The sequence below is a fragment of the Equus asinus genome, chromosome 26 (genome assembly GCF_041296235.1).
Source record: "Equus asinus isolate D_3611 breed Donkey chromosome 26, EquAss-T2T_v2, whole genome shotgun sequence".
Taxonomy (NCBI): Eukaryota; Metazoa; Chordata; class Mammalia; order Perissodactyla; family Equidae; genus Equus; species Equus asinus.
The window spans coordinates 22,654,483-22,679,132 of NC_091815.1; the positions used below are offsets into that span (position 1 = coordinate 22,654,483).

At 40.8% G+C, this 24,650-nt stretch overlaps 2 protein-coding genes across 11 annotated transcripts in view; one reads left to right on the forward strand and one right to left on the reverse strand.

Annotated features, from left to right (window-relative positions):
• Window positions 1-308: 308 nt before the first annotated feature.
• On the reverse strand, window positions 309-14,195 carry LOC139042228 (uncharacterized). The gene is made up of 6 exons (XM_070499528.1): window positions 14,169-14,195; window positions 13,942-14,070; window positions 7,522-8,107; window positions 7,045-7,476; window positions 6,111-6,337; window positions 309-726 (listed from the first exon to the last, which is right to left on the reverse strand). The coding sequence occupies exons 1-6, from the start codon at window positions 14,193-14,195 to the stop codon at window positions 589-591; spliced, it is 1,539 nt and encodes a 512-aa protein (XP_070355629.1). The 3' UTR covers window positions 309-588.
• The window catches only part of LOC106836112 (zinc finger protein 345), a 37,100-nt gene continuing 19,956 nt past the window's right edge, over window positions 7,507-24,650 (forward strand). Inside the window, exons 1-6 of one of the 10 annotated variants that reach the window (XM_014848731.3) lie at window positions 7,529-7,643; window positions 8,441-8,487; window positions 8,569-8,668; window positions 15,515-15,584; window positions 16,959-17,085; window positions 17,366-17,464. In XM_014848731.3, coding sequence (XP_014704217.3) covers window positions 15,576-15,584; window positions 16,959-17,085; window positions 17,366-17,464 — 235 coding nt within the window. In that variant the 5' untranslated portion in view covers window positions 7,529-7,643; window positions 8,441-8,487; window positions 8,569-8,668; window positions 15,515-15,575. Of the gene's footprint in view, window positions 7,644-8,440; window positions 8,488-8,568; window positions 8,669-15,514; window positions 15,585-16,958; window positions 17,086-17,365; window positions 17,465-19,906; window positions 20,070-24,650 lie in introns of those variants that run through there. The other 9 variants (XM_070498981.1, XM_014848734.3, XM_044759372.2 and 6 more) reach the window with 9 other exon arrangements.

Genomic DNA, 24,650 nt, shown 5'->3' on the forward strand with positions numbered 1-24,650 from the left:
TCAATAGACACAGAGAAAACATTTGACAAGATTCAGTATCCATTTATGATAAAAACTCTAAATAAAATGGGTATAGAAGGAAAGTACCTCAACATAATAAAGGTCACACATGACAAACCCACAGCTGACACCATACTCAATGGTGAAAAACTGAAAGCCATCCCTCTGAGAATAGGAACAAGAGAAGGATGCCTGTTCTCACTACTCTTCTTCAACATTGTATTGGAAGTCCAGCCAGAACAATTAGGCAAGAAAAAGAAATAGAGTCATCCAAAAAGAAAGGAAGAAGTAAAACAGTCACCATTTATGGATGACATAATTTTATATATAGAAATGATATCAAACCTGAAGTCAGTTTGCTCACCCATTGTGCAGCAAGCCAATCTCTGACACAGGGTGTAGTGGAAGAAAGGAGGAATTTTATTATTGCACAGCACTGAGCAAGGAGAGAGGGCAGCTAACTCTGAAATCCCAAACTCCCCAAAAAGTTAAAAGGAGGGGGTTTTATTTGGGGTTTTAGGTAGGGGAGGGGGAGCATAGGGCCTTGCTGGTCGGAGCTTTCCCACCAGCCTGTCTTTGGCCTTGAGACTATTTGCAGAGAGGAGCGAGCCCATGACCTTGCTGGTCAGCAGCTTTCCCATCAGCCTGTGTCTCTTTGCAGGGAGGAGATAATGAACCTAGGTGCTTGTCCTTGGTGGTGTCTGTCTCCATGGAGGACAGTGGATTCTGGAGGGAGGAAGCCAGAGAGCAAGCAGGGAATGAGTGTTTTGGTTTTAACCCCATATATGCTGGGTTTAATGTAGGGAAACTGATATCAGGGTCAGTATCAGAAAACCTAAAGAATCCACAAAAAAACCATTAGAAATAATAAACACAGTAAACTTGAAGGGTACAAAATCAACATACAAAAATCAGTTGCATTTCTATGCACTAACAACAAACTAAAAGAAAGATAAAGAAAACAATCCCATTTACAATTACAACAAAAATAATAAAATACCTAGGAATAAATTTAACCAAGGTGGTGAAAGACCTGTACACTGAAAACTATAACACATTGCTGAGTGAAATTGAAGAAGACACAAAGAAATGGAAAGGTATTCCATCCTCAAGAATTGGAGGAATTAACATAGTTAAAACGTCCATATTACCAAAAGCAATCTACAGATTCAATGCTATCCCTATTGAAATCCCAATGACATTTTTCATGGAAATAAAACAAAGAATCCTAAAATTTATATGGAACAACAAAGAACCCTAAATACCCACTCTTAAACTTGGGCAATTTATTGCTTATGTAGACACAGAAAAAGACTAAAATCAAACTCCCTATGATCCTTGTCCTGGACACCAAAAAGGACGACACTGATACAAAGGGTCTGGGTGACTGCAATGCAAGTTGTGGGATACCCCATTGCTGAGGAGTCGGTCCTAGACTGCAGCTAAGCAGTTTAATATTCTGCTGCTCTATTGTTTTGTTGTTGTTATTGTTTTGCTGCTCTATTCTGAGGGGAGTAATGAGGTGGGCAGAAAGCCCCATACTTCACCAGAACCTGGACGGTGATGATAAACTGTCTCAAAACAGCCTCCCAAGGTCTAACATAAGGAGGCAAATGGGAGATAGCCTGGCAACAATTCCTTACTGGCCTCCCATCCTCTCATATTCTGCGAGAATCATAAGGCATTCTGCCAAGACTCAGATAAGCTGTATTTCAAACCTTTGCCTGCATGGGTACATGCAAGGTGGCCACGTTGGCATGGTGGAGCCATTCCTTACAACTCTACCCCCTGACTTTTCAGTATCCAGCTAAGAATTCTCAGGATCATAGGCTACCCCATTAGATACACTAATTGTACAGACAGGGGCTTGGACCAAATATGTTCTATTGTCTTAAGCAATATAGTGACAACAACTGTGACTTGCACTAGGCCTAATCTGGAGCCAAGTCAGCTAAATATGTTCCGGCTGTCATCGGGATCAACCTTACAGAGCCATATTACCTTCTTTCTAGGGTGGGAAATGGGTTGCTCTGCTTTCCCTGATTCATTGATCCAAGTGTGGCAAGAAGTGTTGGCAACTGCACATACAGTCCCTGTACTGGCCAGCAGGAAGTCCAGGGCAATACAACTGTCTTTTTACACTCACGCTAGAGAGTTTAGAACAATCAATAGTCTGAAAAACAAGAAAAGAATCCAGAACAGGCTAAAGAAAATCATATCGGTGTCCAAACATGTAAGCTTTTTCTGTCATTTCAAGTGAAGGCTGCTCCTTTCTGAAGTCAGCAGCTGTTGGAAAGTTTGTGATTAAGATGATTGGTTGGTCAACAGTTAAGTTGAGGTGATGGTGGCAGTTTGGGGTAAGTTGGCCCAATGCCAGGCAGGGATAAGAGCTGAGAGAGACTAACGGTCTCTCCCTCTACTGTGACCTCAGAGGGTCTAAAGTGTTCTCTACCCAAGTCAGGGGTGTTCCTCCTCTTCCACAGCCGTATGACTGGCACCCACCAGTCTGCAGCAATCACTTCATTCTTTTTCCAGTCTTCCACATGTCCTACTGACACCATATGGCATAAGTCATCCCTAGGTGCCTCAGCAGGTTCTTTCAACACCTTGTACCATCCTAGAACCTCTTCCACTCCCTGATGTGTGGGCCATGCCAGCACCACCTTAGGAGTCTTCACTTCTTAATCATGATCATTATCATTAATATCCATAATTGCTAATTCCATGAAGTACAACCAGGGAACAAAAGAGGTAGTAGGTTAGAGGTCCCCAACCCCCTGTTCTCCAGGGGTAGGTGTGGGAAGAAAAAAGGTACACTGAGAAGTTAGTTATGTGGATTGTGGTTCTTACAGCCAGTCTGGGCCTCTTCCCTCCTCTCCAACCTTATAATTAAACATTTTATTTAAATGGAAAGTACCATTTTGGAGGAATTATCACATTTACAGCCTAAACTGTCTATCTTAACTGTGTGCTCCACTGGGAGCTAAGTCTTGGTTGTACAATTATCTTTTCCAGTTTCTCTTCTAAGAGTCCATTCCATCTTTCAATGGCACTTGCTGTTTGGGTATGATATGGGGCATGAAGGGTCCAATGAATATCCCACGTAGCTGCCTGCTGCTGCATATTTTTTGTTATAAGGTGGCACTATTGTCTGATTGGATATATTCAGGGAATCCAAACAGAAAACAACACAGTCCATCTAAGAGCCGTTGAACAGTATGGCCCCCATCTGCTGTATCGACAGGGATGGCAGTGCCATACCCTAAAAAGGTGTCTACTGCAGTCAATGCCCAGCAGTACTTGAGTGGTGGGTAGAGAGCCTATATGGTCGATTTTCCAGGACTGGCCACGTCTGGTACCCCCGGCGATGTGTCCCAGAGTTCTCTTTGCTATTCAGCTGCAAAGCTGACAGCGTGGGCATATTTGCCAGGCTTTCTTGACCCCTTGTGCTGGAATCATTGTCTCATTTGGGGGCTCAGTCCTGAATTATAGATGGATTATCATGCCCTGTGTGATGGTGTATCCAGGCGGCTATGGTCCTTAACCCGAGTCCTTATCTGAACATCTCATAGATTCCATCGATGTTCATCCTTTTAAGGTCTCTTTCCATGGGCAGCCACATGGTTACAAACAGGGGATGTGGAGTCTTGTACAATCTGCTACCATGATGCTTCATCCCCACACAGGCTGAAACTTGCCATCCAGTTGTCCCACTGCCAGGCACCACACCACATTGCCAGTCCATTGGTGCCTGCCCAGAAGTCAGTGAAAATGTAACAAGGTGCATTTAGAGGAAGGGAAGCACCACAGCCTGCAGCTCCTCCTGTCAAGCAGAATTCTCTTTTCCACGCACAGTTCTAAGCAGTTTTCTTCGAGGCTGCACGGCAGCAGTGGCCCACTACATCCCGTCTGCCTTTAGCTGAGCTGATATGTTCATGAGTCAGACCCAGGAACACTCAGGAATCTTAGTGCACTGAAGTTCCCAAGAAGCCCACGGTGCTGGCAGACACTGCATCTGACATAGCTCCCTCTGGAGGCTGACTAGTCACTTAGCCATGTAGATGTGAGATGCTGTGAATGACCCGTTTGCTTCTTCCTGGCTATACCACTTCCACTTAATAATGGATGCTTGGTGTGCAATACCCACTTTGTGGTTTTCTTATTTCTAACTCATGATAGGGATGTCAGGGTGTAACACAACCTGCTGTTGCTTTGTTAGTCTCTCAGTATCAAGCGACCAATAACTAGCCAATAATTGTCTTTCAAATGGGGCATATTTGTTGTACTAGATTGACTAGTGGCTCCCCAAAATTCATGGGCACCTGGAACCAGTGCATGTGACTTATTTGGGAACACAGTCTTTGCAGATATAATCAAGTTGAGTTCAAACTGTATCAGGTGGGCCCTAAATGCACTATGACTGGTGTCTTCATAAAAAAGGGGAAACTTGGAAACAGAGACACGGCCACATGAGGAGAATGCCATGTAATGACAGAGGCAGAGGTTGGAGTGATGTGTCTACAAGCCAAGGAATGCCAAGAATCGCCACCAACCACCAGAAACAAGGAAAAGGCAAAGAAGGCTCCTCGCCTAGCGCCTTCGGAGAAAGTATGGTCCTGCCCTGATTTCGGACTTCTAGTCTTTAGAACTGTGAGACAACAAATCTCTGTTGTTTTAAGCCATCTTGTTTGTGGTCCTTTGTTTTGGCAGTCCCAGGACAATAACATATTGGTTGATGGTGTCAGGTATGTGCTATGTCCAAAACCACCCGGGATGCCATTGCCTAGTGGCCACATCTTTTTGCAACAGGCTTGAGTCTGCATAACTGTCAGTCACTGACACTTGGAGCTCAAAAGTCTTGTTAGGGCTGACTGGCCAGAGTGGAGGGATGGTCTGCACAGCTTGTTGGATAGTTCCTAGGGCCAGTTGTTGGTTAGTGCCCCTTTCAAGTGATCTTATGTAAAGAGTTCAGCCAGATCCTCATGTGAGGTATGAAGTGCCTTCAACACCCAAACAAGCCTGTCAGATGTTGTGCCTCATTTTTGTTTGTTGGAGGTTTTAAGGCCAATGTTTTTTCTTTAACAAGCTCAGGGCTTTTTCTCTGGGCATCACGAGCCACTTGGTTCCCAAGAAGCTTACTTGAGTGGTTAGTCCCTGGATCTTGCTGCGATGTTAATCTTCCAGCCCTGGTTCAGATACTGACTCATCTTATGGAAAGCAGTCTATATGCTGTCCTCAGCCCTTCCAATCAGGATATTGCCATCGGTGTAACGGTACGAGGACACCTCTGGTAATATTTTAGCCTTTGCTAGGTCTCAGCCTATCCACAAGTGATGAAGTGTGGAAAGTTTAGGCTGCCGGTGGCAACATGATAAAATAAAGGTAATTAGAACCTTGTGAAGGCAAATTGGCTCTGATCTTCAGGATGCAACAGGATGCTGAGAAGGCATTAGCAATGTCCACCACTGCAAAATAGTCTCCTTCAGTCTGCATTATGGACTCCATGTTTGTTAAAAGTGGAATTGCATGTGCAAGAAAGTCTACCGCCACATTAAGCGTGTGGTAGTCCACAGTCAGCTGCCAAATAACATTGTCTTTTTCCACTGGCCACTGAAGGCTATTATGTGACATGGTTTCTTTAAGTACTGCTGCCTCCATTAGCTCCTTGATCAGTACAGTAACCTCTGACTTCTTCCACTCCCCCGTGCCCCTTCCCCTGTATCCTATACTGCTTCACAGTAACTACATGACTATACTGGAGAAGTCTAGGAGGCTCCCGGTTGTGTACCTGTGCCACTACCACTGTTCCAAGAGTGGCATTTCCCCATTGGGAACATTGCTTATGAGCAAGAGAATTATTACCTATAATTAACACAATACATTCAGCAGTATCAGTTACAACCACTTGAGTGGGTATTGCCCCCAAAGACCCCACCTATAAAGTTATACCAATCCACTGTCCAATCTGAAAATTACTTCCAAGTCCAGTCCAAATAATTTTTTTGATCATGCCCAAGAGCAATTCCTGGCACCACAGAAACTTATGTTCCAATGTCCAAAAGGGCTTAAAACATTTGGCAACCTTGGTCACTGTCAAGTCCCCAACATACCTTGACCAGTGCCTGTGGCCCTGGGTCCCTCTTAGGGAAGGACAGATCTTTGCCTTTACTCCAGTCCTGTTCGTTCTCAAAGTGGGTAAGGTCTTGAAAGAGGGGCAATGTTGAAGGCAGGATCACACCAATCCAAACAGCACAGACCTCCGCCAGGGATTCTAGGTCCTCTGGCTCTTCTTTCTGTTTGTCCCCAGTAAATGCTAAAGCTGGCTGGGTAGCTTGTGCTGTTACAGAAGACAAACATGGACACATCAGGGAAATTCAAATTAAAACCACTACATGCCCCTCAGAAAGGTTAAAAGGAAAAGACATACAATATTAAGTGTGTTAGGATGCCGAGTGACAGGAGCTCTAATACATAGCTGGTGGAACTGCAAGTGGAAAACCACTTTGGAAAACTGGCAATATATCCCGAAGCTAAACATACGTATAACCTGACCCAGCAATTCCCCTCCTAAGAATATATGCAACCGAGATGCCCAAAAGACACAAACAAGAATGTTCCTAGAGCACTGTTCCTAGTAGCCCCAAGCTGAAAACAAGACAAATACCATCAACAATGAGAATAAACTAACGTTATCGATTAATCTCACCAACAGTAGATTTGGTGAAAGAAGTCAAAAGGGGGAAAAGGTGTAGATACAACATGATAACATTTAAAAAGTTCAAAATCAGGCACAACTAATCTCTGTTGTTGCAAGTCTGATGATGGATACCTTTACAGGAGACTGGTAGGGGACTTGTGAGGTGCTAATTACACGGGTTTGAAAATTTATTTACTCTAATGATTTGGGCACTTTTTTGTATGTTACATTCAAAAACAGTACTTTGAACACTTAAGTTTTTTATTTTAAAAAATCGTAAAAACTTTCTCAGGGACAGCAGCACCACCAAACCCCGAGGTCACAAACTGATGCAAACACCCTCATACCGGCAGGAGGGTCACCCCCATGCCCTTCTCCCCAACAGGCCTGGCTGCTGTCAGGGCCCTGGGATGCCTCTTCTTCAGGCTCCTCAGACTCCGCTCTATCATCCCTTCCGCCGGCCAGGTGTTCTGGTCTCCGCGACTCTGCGGCGGACGCACCGCAGTCACCCCTCGCCCGGGCCTGAGCGATCAAGGCCAACCGATCGGCCCTATGGCGCTCCCAGGCCACACTACACGTCCCAGAAGACCCCGCGGCGGAAACAAACTTCCGGCTGGACCGCGAGAGGCGGTGCCGCATCTCACAGCAGCGCCTGCGGCCGGTCGGGGGGATTCGCTGAAGTCGGTCGGGGACCTGCAGGTCGCGGGCTGGCAGCGCCGGAGGATGACCGTGCCGAGACGCCACAGGAGGCTTGGGTTGCCGGCTCTCTCGGGTCTTTCCTGTTCTGGACTACATTTCCCAGAAGCCTCCGGGTGTAACGTCACTTCCTTCTGGGTTGTCAGCGCTGTCGTGCTGGGACGAGTCGGGCAGCGCGGCGCGGAAGGAGCATGGCCTGCTGCTTTCTATCGCGACAGCCAGGAGCGGGCTGGACGCGGGGAAGCGGAGGGTGAGGCGTGTCTCCGCCCCGGGACGGAGACCGGCGGTGTCTGGAACCGCGGGCCTTAGCACGCCAGCGTGTGTGTGTGTGTGTGTGTGTGTGTGACCACATGAGAAAGTGGCGATTGTCTCTCCAGCCGAGAGAGTGGTTGTGTGAAGCTGTGCGGATGCCCCTTCGTTTAACGATGTCGTTGATTGTCTTTCTGTGTCTGTCCCCTCCTCAACTGTGCCCAGCCGGGAACCGATACGGGGCGGGCACCGGTAGGGTGAGAAATGCTCACCCTGAGGCCATTTGTGGGTTCGAGGGTTTCTGGAAGCTTGTGGTTGTGAGGTCTCTGTGGCTGAGTGCCCCCTCTCCTTGTAGCCCCGGGGACCCAGGTTCCCTGGAAATGGCCCCGTCCTATGTGGGAAGGTAGAAAGGTGAGTCCCAGACTGAAGATTCCAGACAAAGAAACTTGTCTGCAGGTCACCGACCTGATCTCAGAATGAGAATTTTAGAGCCAGAAACAGCCCCAAGTTCGGGGGTCTGAGAAGAAAGGAGAAAGAATCGAGGTAGTAAGGTTCCCGTCTCTCCCCTCAGGAATCCACCTGGGGAGCCCTTGGGGGTTCTCGACCTCCGCTCTGGTTCCCGGAGGGGCAGCTTTGCTCGAGTCTCTCTCTGAGCTTCCGCGGCAGGGCTACTTTAGCTCGAGGGGTGGGAGTAGAAGTTTGTTTCTAACAAGTCGCTCTGGGCTCAAAGAAAGGCTTGGTGTCTCGGGATTCTTTGTCCCTTACCAACTCACGGCCTTCTCTTATGCGGGTGACCAGAGAGCAAAGGAGGAGCAGCTGTTGGACAACTGAGAGTTTTATCCAGGGTGAGTTGTTATTCTCTCTTCTGTCTCTGAAGTGCTTTCTGGTTATATTTCAAAATATTGTCAACATTTGCATCCTTTTAGTGATCTGGTGCTTGGGCCTTGCTGTTCCCAAGAATGATGGGAGCAGAAGGAATGGACCCAAAGACGCTCTTCCACTCCATCGCTGCCCTTTTGACCTGAGGTACACATAGTCATCTGGCAAATATTTCAATTCCGTCTGTGTACTTAGCCTTTTCACAAGATTTTTGAAAGAATAGAACACATCCCCCAGAGAGAAATTTGAAAGCCTTTATTTTTAGTATTTTCTTCTCAGTTTTATTGTTTTAAGAGATAGTCCTCTTAAGTATTTAAAAGGTTCAGAGGAGTAGACAGCAAATTCTCCCTCTCAGCCCTCTTCTCCCTCTCTCCTTGCTCATGTGGTTTTCCCACTTCGGTGTGTCTGGTTTCCTGAGTCCTTCCAGGGGAATTCTTTACATACGTTAGTACATGGAGGGTTACTTCACTTTTTATGGCTGCATACTATACCATACTTCCATAATTTTTAAAACTGACCCTTATTAATGAACTTTCAGGTGGCCGTCACTTCTGCTATTATAAACGTGGTGGGATGAATATCCTCATATATATGTCATTTAGCCCATTGATGAGTTCCAGTAGCATGAATGCTAGTTTCTGGGTCAACTTATGTGTCGACATTAAATTTTAATAATTTTTGCTATATTGTCCCTCACAGAGGCCATACCATCACTTTTCTAACCAATATTTTCTGATTTTATGTTTTATTCAAAGTATTTTGCTGGTTGTTGGAAAGTTTAAGGAAATTATTAATATGCTCTATATTATAGAGCTTTCCAAACTGTAGGATTATTACCTGATTTTTTAAGTATGGTAAAGTCAATTTACTGAGCCATGAGCAGCATTTTCATTAACTTTTTATTATAAAAAATTTGAACGTGTACAAAAATAGACAAAATAGCAATGAACCTCTATGTACCACTTTGCTCAGTTTCAATAATGATGGATTCAGGACCATTCTTGTTTACGCTATACCTCTGTCTACCCCAGGATTATTCTGAAGCAAATACCAGACGTTACAGCATATCATCCATAAGTATTTCAGTATGTATATGAATGATAAAGAGTCTTTTAAAAAACTTAATCACGATACCATTATTCTCCCTAAAAAAATGAATAATACTTCCTTAATATCAGATACCAGTTAGTGTTTAGATTTTCCCACGGGGCAAATAACTTTTCTTTAATTTTAAATTTTTTTGAAACAAGGTCCAGATAAGATCCATGCATTGTGATTGGTTCATAAGTCTTAATAAAGTTGTTTAGAAATCTGTAGTTTCTCATTCTCATTCTTTCTCTTGCTCTTTCCTTGAATGAAATTGTTGCAGAAACTGAGTGGTTTGTCCTGCAGAGTTTCACACAGTCTAGTATCATTAATGTGTTTCTGTATTTCCTGTAGTTTAAAGTTAGATCTAGAGGCTTGATCAAATTCAGGTGTCTTCCTTCCTTTTTTGGGGAGGGGGGCAAAATGACTTCATTGGTGGTAATGTATGCTTCCATTAAGTATGTCATGTCTGCTTATCTCTTTCGTGATGTTTGCTGTTACTATTTCATTAAGGATTGCTAAATAATTACATGCTAATTCATGAATTCTGTCTTCATTCCTTAACTGGAATACTTCCGTAAGTGAAAATTCTCTTCATCAACTTGTTATCCTGAGGTACAGATTGTTCCAGGAAAGCAGGACACATTCGTTCTCTTAACTTTTTAGTTTTCAAAATGAGGAAATAATGAACAATAATGAACTAATGATTTGCCAGCATCGTGTCCTGGGGACCAGTGATTTTTACTATCATTATAAACATTTGGATTTCGATGTGTTTGCGTGTTTCCGTCTATTGCAGTTGTTTTATACCTGTATACTTAAATTAGCATTGTTCCGTATTTGACCAGTGCAAGTCTATTCAGGTTTGCTTATGGGTTCCTTTGACTTGATCCTAGCAGTCTTTGATAGCTTTCTTGGTTTTCGGTATAGCTTCTCAGTCAAGAGTTGACAAACTTTCTGCACAGGGCCAGATACTTAATATTTTAGGCTTTATGCTCACAGAGGCTCAGTTGTGATTACTCAACTTTGTTGTAGAGTGAAAGCAGTCACATATAATACATAAACAAATAGATGTGGCTGAGTTCCAGTAAAACTTTATTTCCAAAAGCGGGCAGTGGGCCTACCAAATAGGAGCAGTTTAAAAGCCAAAATTTGCTATCTAATTTAGTGGATGCTAATAGGGATGGTTTAGTTTTTATAAAGAATAGGTATAGGCTGCAATTCTTTTTTAGTTGAGGTAACATTGGTTTATAACATTATATAAATTTCAGATGTATGTTGTTATAATTCAGTTTCTGTGTAAATTACATCATGTTTACCACCCAAAGACTAATTACCATCCATTATCCATGTGCCCAGTGACCCCTTTTGCCCTCCTCCCTCCCCGCTTCCCCTCTGTAACCACCAATCTAATCTCTGTATCTATGTGTTTTACTGTTGTTGTTTTATCTTCTATTTATGAGTGAGATCATATGGTATTTGACTTTCTCCCTATGACTTATTTCACTTAGCATAATACCCTCAAGGTGCATCCATGTTGTCACAGATGGTGAGATTTCATCCTTTTTTATGGCTGAGTAGTATTCTATTGTGTATATATACCATATCTTCTTTATCCATTCATCCCTTGGTGGGGGCACTTACGTTGTTTCCAAGTCTTGGCTATTGTGGATAATGCCACAATGAACGTAGGGGTGCATATATCTTTACACATTTGTGCTTTCATGTTCTTTGGATAAATACCCAGCAGTGGAGTAGCTGGATCATATGGTAGCTCTATTAATTTTTTGAGGAAACGCCGTACTGTTTTGCATAGTGGCTGTACCAGTTAGCACTCCCACCAGCAGTGTATGAGGGTTCCCTTTTCTCCACATCCTCTCCAACACTTGTTATTTCTTGTCTTGTTAATTATAGCCATTCTGATGAGTGTGAGGTGATATCTCATTGTAGTTTTGATTTGCATTTCACTGGTAATTAGTGATGTTGAACATCTCTTCATGTGCCTGTTGGCTATCTGTATATCTTCTTTGGAAAAGTGTCTGTTCAGATCTTTTGCCCATTTTTTTAATTGTTGAGATGTAAGAATTCTTTATATATTTTGAATATTAACCCCTTATCAGATATATGGTTTGCAAATATCTTCTCCCAATTGTTAGGTTGGCTTTTCATTTTGTTGATAGTTTCCTTTGCTGTGCAGAAGCTTTTTAGTTTAATGTAGTGCCATTTGCTTATTTTTTCTATTGTTTCCCTTGCCTGGTCATACATGGTTTTTGGTGTTTTTTTGTTTTGTTTTGGTTTGGTTTGGTTTTTTTGCTGAGGAAGATTCGCCTTAACCTAACATCTGTTGCCAGTCTTCCTCTATTTTGTATGTGGGCTGCCACCACAGCATGGCCACTGACAAGTGGTGTAGGTCCATTCTCAGGAACCAAACATGGGCCACTGAAGTGAAGCGTGCTGAACTTAACCACTAGGCCACTGGAGCTGGCACAGAGACATGGTATTTGAAAGTATGCTGCTAAGAGCGATGTCAAAGAGCATACTGCCTATGTTTTCTTCTAGAAGTTTATGATTTAAGGTCTTACATTCAAGTCTTTAATCTATTTTGAATTAATTTTTGTGTATGGTGAAAGATAATGGTCTATTTTCATTCTTTTGCTTGTGGCTGTCCAGTTTTCCCAACACCATTTATTGAAGAGACTTTCCTTTCTCCATTGTATATTCTTGGCTCCCTTGTCGAAAATTAGCTGTCCATAGATGTTTGAGTTTATTTTTGGGCTCACAGTTCTGTTCTATTGATCTGTGTGTCTGTTTTTGTGCCAGTACTGTGCTGTTTTCATTACTATAGCTTTGTAAAGTATATTTTGGAATCAAAAAGTGTGATACTTCCAGCTTTGTTGTATATTCTCAGGATTCCTTTGGCTATTCAGGGTCTTTTGTTGTTCCATATAACTTTTAGAGTTCTTTGTTCTATTTCTGTGGAAAATGTCATTGGAGCTTTGATTGGGATTGCATTGAATCTGTAGATTGCTTTAGGAAGTACGGACATTTTAACTATGTTAATTCTTCCAATCTAAGAGCATGGAATGTCTTTCCATTTCTTTGTGTATTCTTTAATTTCTTTCAACAGTGTTTTATAGTTTTCAGTGTACAGGTCTTTCACCTCTTTGGTTAAATTCATTACCAGGTATTTTATTCTTTTTGTTGCAGTTGTAAATGGGATTATATTGTTTTTTCTTGTTGAGGAAGATTGTCCCTGAGCTAAGGGAAGATTGTCCCTGAGCTAAGGTCTGTGCCAGTTTTCCTCTATTCTATATGTGGGATGGCACCATAACATGGCTTGATGAGTGGTGTCTAGGTCCGCACCTGGGATTTGAACTCACGAACCCTGGGCTGCCAAAGGGAGTGTGTGAACTCAACCACTATGCCACCAGGCCAGCCCTAGAGCTGTCCCTTTTTACTAATAATTTTCAGGAATTTAACCAAGGTGCCAGGGCTTTGCACTATGTGTGGGGCAGTGACCCATGCCTTTTTTTGTGAGCTCTTTTGTAAGTATTTGTATGTCCTTAATGAGTATGTGAAACGCATCTCCTCAAAGGAGGATGTCATCAATGTAATATCTTCCCTGTGCTCCTGGAAAAAAGTGGATCCAGTTAAGATCTTGCCTGTAAAGATCGGGTGTAATGGCGTGGCTACTGAGGTATCCATACATGGCCTGGTAAAGCTGTATCATTTTAGACCCTGATAAAGGAAATATTTAGGATGGGGATTTAGTAGACTGCCTCTGAAGGGGAGTTGAATTTTTAGACATGACGTCAAAATTGGATCAAGACAGCACTTGTGAAATATTTTATCACAGGCTTGTACTTCATGCCACACACAAAAATTTACTCAAAATGGACCACTGACCTAAACGTAAGAGCTAAAACTGTAAAACTCTTAGAAGAAAACGAAGGAGATCTCCATTACCTATATTAGGCAATGGTTTCTTTTATATGACACCAAAAGCACAAGCGATCAAAGGAAAGAATACCTAAATTGGACCTCATCAAAATTAAAAGCTTTTGAGCTTCAAAGGACACCATCAAGAAAGTGAGAATATAACACACAAAATGAGACCCAAAATGTGCAAATCATATGATCATTAAGGGAACTGTATCTTAGGATATATGAGGAATTACTACAGCTCAACAATAAAAAGACAAATAATCAAATTTTATAAATGAGCAAAGAATTTGAATGCACGTTTCTCCAAAGAAGATATACAGATGGCCAATAAGCACATAAAGATGTTCAAAATTATCAAGGAAACACAAATTAAAATCACAGTGACATACCATTTCAAATCCATTAGGATTATTGTAATCCAAAAGATGGCGAAGATGTGGAAAAATTGGAACTTTAATATATACATGTTTGGTGGAATTGTCAGATGATGCAGCTGCTTTAGAACAGTTTCGGAGTTCCTTAAAATGTTAAACAGAGTTACCATATGACAGCGGTTCCAGTCCTAGGTATATATATCTAAGAGAAATGAAATGTATGCCTACACAAAAACATATACCTGAATGTTCTTAGTAGCATTATTCATAGTACCAAAAGGTGAAAACGATGCAAATGTCCCTCAGCTGATAATGGAAAAAAAAGGTGGTATATCCATACAATGGAACACTTTTTAGCAATATAAAGGAATGAAGTACTGATCATGTTACAGCATGGATGGACCTTGAAACGTTGTGCTATGTGAAGAAGCCAGTCACAGAAGACCACATATTGTATGATTTCATTTATACGAAATGTCTACCTAGAATAAGCAAACTTATAGATAGAAAAAGTAGATTAGTGGTTGCCAGGGTCTGGGGAAACGAGAGTGGGTAGTAATTGCTAATGGGTATGGGATTTTGTTTTTGGGGTGATGAAAATATTTTACAATTAGCTAGTGGTGATTGGTTGCACATCTCTGTGAATATACTAAAAGCCACTCACTTGTACTTTTAAAAGGATGAATTAATAGAATGTGAGTTATATGTCAATAAAACTGTTATAAGAAGAAACAAATAGGAGGAAGATGCTATAGCTGGTGGGGGCAGAGAATGCTGGTAGTGGTGGTTAAATTCACAGACCTATTTGCTGATCAAGTAAGAGTTAATGTGTATAAAGCGTCCGGCACATAGTGTGTGCTCTATGGAAATTATGTGTTGTACAGCCACTTTCTCAAGTCATCCCCAGCCTTACATTTAGAGGCAAAACGATATTAGGCAGGATAACTGGGAGATACTGCCTCCAGAATTCCTGAATTCAGGTGAGGCTATGATTCAATACAATGGGCAGTTATTTTCTGTTAGAGGATGCTTTGGACTTATTCCTTGGTGACTTGATGAGTCTTGTGTGACTTCATGTGGCCTGGGTGAAGCCTGTGCTTTGGACTCACAATTCTTCTTGCACCTGGAGTGTGGGAATGAGCCAGGAAAGCACCTGAGGTATTTAGTGTGTTGGGCCCAGGGGAAAGAGGCAGATCTTAGCTATGGGAAACATTTGTACCAGGAATTGGCCTACATGGGTACAGATCATTTCCAGGCCTGAGGGCCCCATCAGTGTCCTTGAGGTGGGTCCTGCGTGGATAAATTTGAATCAGGGTCCCCTAGGCCATGAAAGATGAACCACTCAGACTAGGTCAGAGAACCCCAACAACATCACAGGGATTGGGGACTGCTTTAGCTTGAATGAATTCTTCTACATCTGTGTTTTTGGGATTTGGGAAGGGATGAGATTGTTTAGACCTGCAAATCTTCTCAGAATATATGTTGGGATATGGAAGTGAACAGGTGCCATGAAAAGGGGAGGAAATATTTATCTTAACTTAGCTGTTTAGAAATAGGCCTGTTCTCATGGTTTGCCTTTTTTTCCTAGGACTCTGCACTTCTCCACGAGAAGAAGCCGGAGGAAGACTCAAAAGTTGGAGTTCTAAGCCATGCCCCATGTGAGTTGGTGTTTCCTTTTCCTCTCATCAAGTAGTCTTGTTTTCTAGGATATGAATATTCAATATGCTTGTCTCCACACACTCTCCCTCCCCAAGTATCTACTCTCCTTCTCACTCCCTTTCTAGTGAATGATGGGAATGAGTTCTAGGCCCTCCTCAACTGCCCCTCACTTCTCTACCAATATTTAGGGGTCCATTTGAAAATCAGAAAATGTGTTTGTGGAAAGAGTAGAACCTCTCCTGTCATAATGTGGTTTGATGAGATGGAACTACACGTGAAAAATTTGATCTTCCTCATTGGCCTGAATTTTCTGGTTGATTAAGATGGAAATTGGTATTAGCATCAGAATGTGGTGAGATCTCCTGCTCTGTGAAGCATTTAAGATTGGAAATGTGATCAAATGCAGGATTGAGAACAGAGAGATAGAGGATCATGTCAGGGAATACCTCAGAGATGAATACCAATGACAAGGTCCATTTTGAATTTGAATAGTATGTGTAGGTCAACGGCCACATCCATGTGAGTGTGGCTCATCTTTTCATCAGCTTTCTCTTGCTCAGAATAATCAGAAGTGTGCCTTGAGCAATGATGAGTGGTAGCATGATTAGCTAGATGAGTAAATGGTTGAGAATTTTAGAAACAGAATTGTGAAGGACATTATGAGGAGCAGTACAAACCACCACAAAGTAAGAGAGTGATTAGGATCAGAATATGGAACATTATGTAGACTATAAAAATGATGTCCATGAAAGGATTTCCCAGGATGTGGAAGAATATTATTGCTAAATTATTCTGAGACTTGACTTGGAAAGAAATTCTTAAATTGTATGTAGATCTTTTTTTCTTTTTCTAAGATAAACATTTTAAAAGATATTTTGCAATGTGCCCATTAGGTTTATTTTTTTCTTTCTTTTTTCTCCCTCCGTCTTTCCATTCCTGCCTTCTTCCTTCTCTTTCTTTCCTTCTGTTGTTTTCAATTCTTTCAAGAGAAAAGAGGAGGAAGGAACTTGTAATTGATTTGAGAATTTGCATGATTTGTTTTTGAAATTAAGAATTGAAAAATTGAAATTTTGAAGTTGAGAATTTACATGAGAATTTGCTTACACGCATTACTTCATTTAATCAGAAAACTCCACTCACTTGCCTTTTGTTCATTCCCGTAGCTGTTCTCAAGAGGCTGTGATAGAGTAATAGGAATGGTCAGGAACTCTTCAGGTGCTCTGCATTTGTCACACTCACTTCCTTTCCATTACCTCCCCACATTGCAAGCTTCCAACTTCAACGTATTTGCTCACTGTTTTGGCCGCTTTATGTAATACTTCTATCCTCCTCTCATAACTTCTGAAAAATATTGCTTTATTTTGCCGTTTCAGAGGTTGGTGTTGTTCAGGGACGTGGCTGTGGACTTCTCTCAGGAGGAGTGGGCGTGCCTGGACTCGGAACAGAAGGATCTGTACAGAGATGTGATGCTGGAGAACTACAGCAACCTGGTCTCACTCGGTAAGTTTGTCTGCTCCCAATCATTCGACTGCAGTTTTTGTGAAATTTGGGAAATGTTTCAATTGCCTAGCTGAATTTCAGACCACTAGTCCCAAATAAATTAATTGTGCCTTATAGACTTTAAAGTGCACAGCTCCATTGGGTAACTTTATCTCCTCTATTCGTCAGATATCCTTCCCCTGAACCTCTCTGTAGTTGACCTTCTAGCTTGATGGAAAATCGACTCAGTTTTAATTCTGGATAAGCAGAGCGCAACCATATCCATTTCCATTCCTATCAGCAGGATTTTCCAGTTCTAAGGCAGACGTGCTGTCCTTATTGGAGCAAGGGAAAGAGCCCTGGAAGGTTGTGCAGGATGTGGCAAGAAGTCAGAGCTCAGGTGAGTAAGAGATGGTCAGGCAAGTGGAGGCCATTATGGGTAGAGTCAAATTGCTTAATAAATTGGCCACGCCTTTGAGTTATTAGCTCGAAAGTTCTCCACAAAGACCTAACCAAGGCCTGTGGGGTAAAAGCCTGAGCCATGGGGGGCAGAACTGGTTTAGTATCAGTGACCAAAGGAAGCCTCTTCTTCACCCCATTTACCACTTCCCTGCTTTTCTTTCATTTTCCCTTGTATTTTCAGACAGGGATTAGCCCTCCTTCTTTTCCAGTGATAACCATTTTACCTATATTTTTGATCCACTGAAACCTGTATAAGAGTCTTTATCCAACAGATATTTTTTAAATGCCCTCTATATTCTCAGTATTGAGAATGTAGTAGTCAACATGAAAAGTTCCCTATCCTGTTGATCTTTCCTGGCAGAAGAGATAGTAACAAATAGGAATATACGAGGAGTGATAAATGTTACGAAGCAAAACAAAAGGCATAGAGAATAAAGGATGAGTTCGTGGAGGTGTTCTTATAGAGAGGGCGGTTGAGGATGGCTCTCTGAGGTGCTGACATGGGAGGAAAGCTATGAATAAAGTGCTGGAGTAAGCCGTACAGATTCTGGGAGAAGAGCATTTAAGGCAGAGGGACTAGCAATTGCAAAGGGACTGAGGTAGGAATGAGTTAGATGCTTATGAGGATCAGCAGATAAACAAGTGTGGCTAGGGTGAGTGAGAGAGAACAGAAGTAGTTGAAAATGAGGTCAGAGGGGCGGTGAGGCTAGATCACGCGGGACTTGTAGGCTGTGATGAAGCATTGGCGTTACAGTTAAAGTGTGATGGGATGGTTGGATGATTTCCAGCGGCGGAGTGATGTGCTGAAACTTGTTCTTTTTGAAGAACACTCTGGATACTGTATAGAAATTAAACTGAGAGCAAGAGTGAAGCAGGAAAACCAGTTGGAAAGCCATTTTTTTAGTCCAGATTAGAGATAATGGTGGCTTGGATGAGGGCAGTAGAAGTGAAGGTGTCATGAAGGGGTCAGATTCTGATCAGATTTTATAGATAGAGCCTCTTGCTGATTAATTGGAAGTGGTATATGAAAAAAGAGAAATCCAGGACAACTTCTTATATTTATGCCTGAGCAACTGGATATCCTTTTGTTGGTTAGGGAAGACAAGTGTTCAAGAGTTGTGTTTTGGACATGATACTTTAGAGATATCTGTTAGAAATGGGAAGCAATAACGAAATGACCTAGGAAGAAATAATGTAAATAGTATTTAAACCTTAGGCTTGGAAGAAATCATTTATGAAGTTAGAGTAGTTAGAAAAGAGAAGGACTCTAATGTATCTGCAATTTGGCCAGAAAAAAGGAGAAGGTCCAGCAAAGGAGATGAGAAGGAATAGCCAGTGAGCTAGTAGGAAAATAAAGAAAATGTGATATCTCAGAAGCCAAGTTGAAAAAGGTATTTAAGAAGGGCAGGGTCTTTCATATCTGAGAACGTGAGTAAGTTGGGGACTGAGAATTGAGCATTGGCTTTGGTAATGAGGGAAAAGAAAGCTGTAGATTAGTTCAGATAGAAGAGAAGAGAGGAAAATGGGAGATAATGTAGCATAAGGTATGATCAGAAGAATGGGAGTTACATAGACCAGAGTTTCAGCTCCAGCTTTTGTCTTAAGGAAATTACTTTACCAGACTTGAGCCCCCTCATTTCCTCATAGTTTAAAAGGAAAAACACACCCAAGTGACAAGATTGTTGAGAAGATTTGGAATACTAAATGCAAGTACATTACATTAAGCTCTCAATAAGAGATAATTTTTATGGAATAAAAATTACTAGAAATGGGAAAATTGCGTGTCTGCTGCATTTTGAAGTATGGACTGAAGATTTCAAAATAGAAGCTGGTAGAATAGCTCCAGTCAGAAAGCTAGATGACATCGTAGGGGCCACTCTCTGCTGTGACTGCCCTGCAATCAGATCCTTCCTGCTGATTCTTCTCCTAACTGAATATCTCTTGATTCTGTGTGCTCTCGCCACATCCCATAGTATTTCTCATCTGGCTACTACAGTAGCCTTCTAACTAGTCTTTACACAACAGCCAGAAGAATGTTTTTTAAAAGTATAAACCAGATTGCATAATGATAAAATGCAAACTGGAAGGCCTTGCATTATCTGTCTTCTGCAGGCCTCTACACCCCGACCTTAGCCACAGTAGACTTCGTTCATTACCTCAGACACCTCTAGTATCTGTGTATCTGGTATCTGTGCCCTTCCGCCTTTGGCATTTGCCCTGGCTGCGTACCCTACTCCCCTGACTAACTGCAGTGCTTCTTCAGGTCTAACCTACATATCGTTACATCCTGAGAAGTCTTTCCTGACCCCACTCTCAATAATAACCCATTAGGTTTTCTTACAGTAATTTCCAAGCTATGATTCTATAATCCTTTCCCTAGTAAGACTCACTTCTTTGGCTGCAACACTGCACATTGCTGTCGGTAGAGGAGATCTGCTGAGCCCTGTGTGCTCCTGCTTTATGTGAGCCTTCAAAACCTCACATGCTTTTGATGAGATCTGCCCCTGACAGTCCTCAGCACTGCTCAGCAGAATTTACAAGAGGTAAGATCACTTCCTGTACTAACGTGGTGGTGTCTTACCACTAGAACTGTCTTAAGCAACCAATTGCCATTAGCAAAATTATCCACCTTCCCCTAAGAGATTATTTAAGACTAAGCCCAATTTGTCCTACATCTTTGATTACCTCACTCAAGCCCAGAAGTCCAAGCTTCTAGGACACCAGTCATCGCTGAACTCTTATCATCATACAAATCTGTATACATATCTCCTAATCAGACTTAATTCCACACCTTTTCCTAACACCCAATGCCATTCCACCACGCTGTTTGAAACTCTCTAAGAAATATCCTCCCTTATCATCAGGCTCTTTGTATATTCCTTTCACCTTTTGGCTTAAAGTGAACACTTAGCTGGGCCATAGATATACAGCTTTCCCTTGGAGCACTTGATAGTGGTTGTTTTGTTTTCCCCCACAATCGCTTATTTTGCCTCATCAAAGCCCTTAGCTCCTTTAGAGCACCTCAAAGACTGAACCACCCACTGTGCCTTCTTGTCCTGTTGTCTGCCAATTCCTTCTCCTTGAATAGATTGAACATCAAAACACTTGGCCACTGACTTTTTCTCCTCCACTACATCTGTCACCATTGTTGGTGACTTCAACATCCTTATAATAATACATCTCGATTCCTTAACCTCATTTCAAGTGGTCTTTCTCCTCCAAATTCCTTCACTTAACTCACTGTCGTAAGTGATACATAAAACCTTTAAATTACCAGTCCCAAATCTCTGTCAGACACTCTCTCTCAGGGCTACTTCCTAACTTTCCAGCTACCTTATTCTTGTACCATGACTTCAACCCACATGTTGTAATGTCTTCCATATTGAAAAAAAGTTGTGCTTGATGTCACATTTTCTGCTCCGTTACTCCGGTCTCCTTCATAGCCTTGAATTATCTATACTTTCTCTCCTCGCAGTTTCTTTCCTTTTAGTTGCAGTTATAGCCATTGCTAAGCGCCTTTTCTCTTCTTCCCCTGACAGTTTTATGGCATACCCAAGAAAATGCTTTGTTTTTTATTAGATCGCAACACATTTCATACTTTAGACGTAGAATAACCTCTCCAATCCCCAGTTTATGCCAGACTCCTTCAACAGTCTGGTTCTGTCTTAGTCGAATTCTTTGTGTGGATTGCCATCTCTTCACTTCTTGTTCTGCTACCGCTCTGGGCCAACTTATCAGCTAAAGGAGAGGAATACAAGCATCAGGTGCCAAGTTTGCTCTGGACTCTACAGAGAGCAGTAGGAGAGTCCAGGGTTTTTACTTAGAGAATTTTCATTTAGAGAGTATTACTAACATTTAGAATGAGAAAACTGTACCAACCACATGATTTTTAAAAATTTATTTTCATAGTGAAATATACATGCAAGTACATAAAATATGTACAGTTTGATGAAACCATGACAAGAAATAGAACATTACCAGCACTCCAGAAACACACTATGAATGTATATATTTATTACCTATGTATATATTTCTAAATAGTGTTATTTAATTTTTTTTTGCTTAGGACTTTAGATGAATGATGTTGTATGTATTCTTATGTATTCTTTTGTGTCTTGCTTCTTTCACTCAGTGTTACATTTGTGAGAGTCATCCGTATTGGTAGCTCTAGTTCATTCATTTTTGTAAGAATTCCATTGTTTGAATATACCAGAATTAACTCTTGATTTTTAATTCTCAGACTACTCTTGGTTAAAATTTGGGTCATTTCTGATTTTGACTGTTATAAATAATGATGCCATAAATGTCATGAGACATATTTACTCATATACCTGAGCGTGGGATATACATATAACCTATGTAGGGATATCTACCTAGAGGTAAAACTGCTGTGTCAGAAGGTATGTGTATCTTTGATTTTACTAGATAATGCCAAACTGTCTTCCAAAGTAATGTCCCAATGTATACATTCCTCTTGACAGTGTATGAGAATCTGGTTGCTCCACGTTCTTGACCACACATAATATTGTCAGATTTTTTAAATTTTTGCCAATCCTAGTGGATGTGTATTTGTGTCTCATTGAAGTTTTATTTCCATCTCCCTTATTACTAATGAGTTTTGGCTCTTTTTAATATATTTATTGGCTATTTGAACTTTTGTAGATTCCTGTTCAAGTTTTTGGGTTATTTTTCTATTGGGTTGTTAATCTTTCTCTTACTGACAGGGTGGCTTCTTTATGTTATACATACTGGTCCCTTCTTAATTATTTATCTTTCAAATATCTTCTCCCACTCAATTTTTCTGGACCCTTTTGACAAATAAAAGTTCTGAATTTTATACGGTGGAATTTATCAATCTTTTCCTTTATGATGGATATTTTTTGTGACTTATTAAAAAAATAATCCTTCTTTACCTTGAATGCATGAATATATTCTACATCATTATAATTTTATAAAAGCATTTTAATTTTGCCTTTCACATTTAGGTTTTTATTTCACCTAATGTTGATTTCTCTCATGGTGTTTGAAATAGGCGTCCAGTTTTTTGTAGTTGTCTTGGCAAGATTAATTGTAAAGTCCATTTTCTCCCCACTGATCTAAAGTGCTGCTTCTATCAAATATAATTTTCATTTTATTTTCTTTAAAGATTCGCACCTGAGTTAACAGCTGTTGCCAATCTTCTTTTTTTTTTTTTCCTGCTTTTTCTCCCCAAATTCCCCCAGTACATAGTTGTATGTTCTAGTTGTGAGTGCCTCTGGCTGTGCTATGTAGGACGCCGCCTCAGCATGGCCTGACAAGCGGTGCCATGTCCGCACCCAGGATCTGAACCAGTGAAACCCCGGGGCACCAAAGCAGAGCACACAAACTTAACCACTTGGCTGTGGGGCCGGCCCCTAATTTTCATTTTTATGTGGGCATGTTTCTGGACTTTCCATATTTTAGCCATGTGCTAATGCCACATTGTTGTAATTATCTGTACTTTTGATGCATCCTGCTACCTAGCAGAGAAAATATTCTTACCTTCTCCTTTTTCTTTAAGAATGTCATGACTTCGTGGTCCTGTGTTCTTCTAATTAGCTTGACAGCCGTCTCCCCTTAAATGTGTTAGGATTTTATTAAGATTGCATTGAATCTACAAATCATTGTGGGAGAGAATTCACATGTTTACAATACTGAGTTTTCTCAATGTGTTTCTGAATAATGTTTTCATATGTTCTCTCAATAATGTTTCATAAACATTGTATCTCTTTCCATACATGTAGGCTTTATTTATGTTTCTTGTTAAGGATTTAAATTATTCTTCATGCAGGTCTTTTACATCTTTTAGATTTATTCCTAGATAATATTTATTTTTATGCTATTATAAATGGTATTTATTTTTTTAAAATTTTCTATTCCATTTCTTTTTTCATTTGTCACATGGATAAGGGAATAGAATTTATATTTGCATATATATTTTATATCCCAAAACCTCATTTAATTCTCTTATTAATTTATCTATACTTTCTTTGGGATTTTCTAAGGGCTAAATCATATCATCTTTGAATAATGATGGATTTTTTTCTTCCTTTCTGAATTTGATTTTTCTTGGTTTATTGCACTGTCTGGGAACTGCTGGAGAGTTCTCCGGGATTCCTTTGACAGGGGCACTAATCCCATTTATGAGGGTTCCATTCTCATGACCTACTTACATCCAAAGGCCCCACCTAGTAGTACAGTCACATCAGAGTTTGGGATTTCAACGTGAATTTTGGGAGGATATTCATTCAGTCCATTGCACCTATGTATACCATCTTCAAACAGAAAAAGTCAAAGACAAAATCTTGAAAGAAGCCATGGGGGGGGAAACACTTTACCTCCAGAGGAACAAAGACAAGAATTACATCAGACTTATTCAGAAACCAAGCAAGCAAGAAGAGAGTAGAATGAAATATTTGAAGTATTAAAAGAAAAAAACCCACCAATCTAAAATTCTGTATCCATCAAAATTATCCTTCAAAAGTGAAGGAGAAATAAAGACTTTCTCAGAAAACAAAAACTAAAGAAATTTGTTGCTGGTAGACCTGCCTTGCAAGAAATGTTGAAATTTCTTCAGGGAGAAGGAAAATGATATAACTCAGAACCTTGGATATACATGGACAGAGAGTAATAGACAAGAAATAAATGAAGGTGAAATAAAATATTTTATTTTTCTAACTCAATCAAATAACACTTTGTTCAAAATAATAGTAGCAACAATATATTTGATAATTATACCTTATGCATAAGTGAAATGAATGAATGCAGTGTTGTACAGAAGGAAGAATGAGGAATGCTATTAAAAGGTACCTGCACTATCTGTGAAGCAGTGTATTGTTATTTGAAAGTGGACTTGGTTTGGTTGTAAATATATATTGAAAACTCTAGAATTGATATGCTAAGACAGGAGAGAAAAATTGAATGATAAAATACTCAAGTAAAACCAGGGAGGATGTAAGAGTGGAAGACAAAAGCAAAACAAAACAAAGAACAAGGTTAACAAATAGAAAATAGTTATAAATATGGTAGATAATTAATCCAACTATATCAATCGTCAATTTAAATGTGAATAGTCTAAATATACCAGTTGAACAAAAGAGCCTGTC

Coding starts and splice junctions, on each gene's coding strand:
- LOC139042228 (XM_070499528.1), bottom strand. CDS start 14,195: ATGAATAATGCTACTAAGAACATTCAG. Junction 7,477..7,521: donor CGCTGACAACCCAGAAGGAA/GTGACGTTACAC, acceptor AGTCCAGAACAG/GAAAGACCCGAGAGAGCCGG. Junction 727..6,110: donor GGCCACAGGCACTGGTCAAG/GTATGTTGGGGA, acceptor TCCTCCCTCCAG/AATCCACTGTCCTCCATGGA.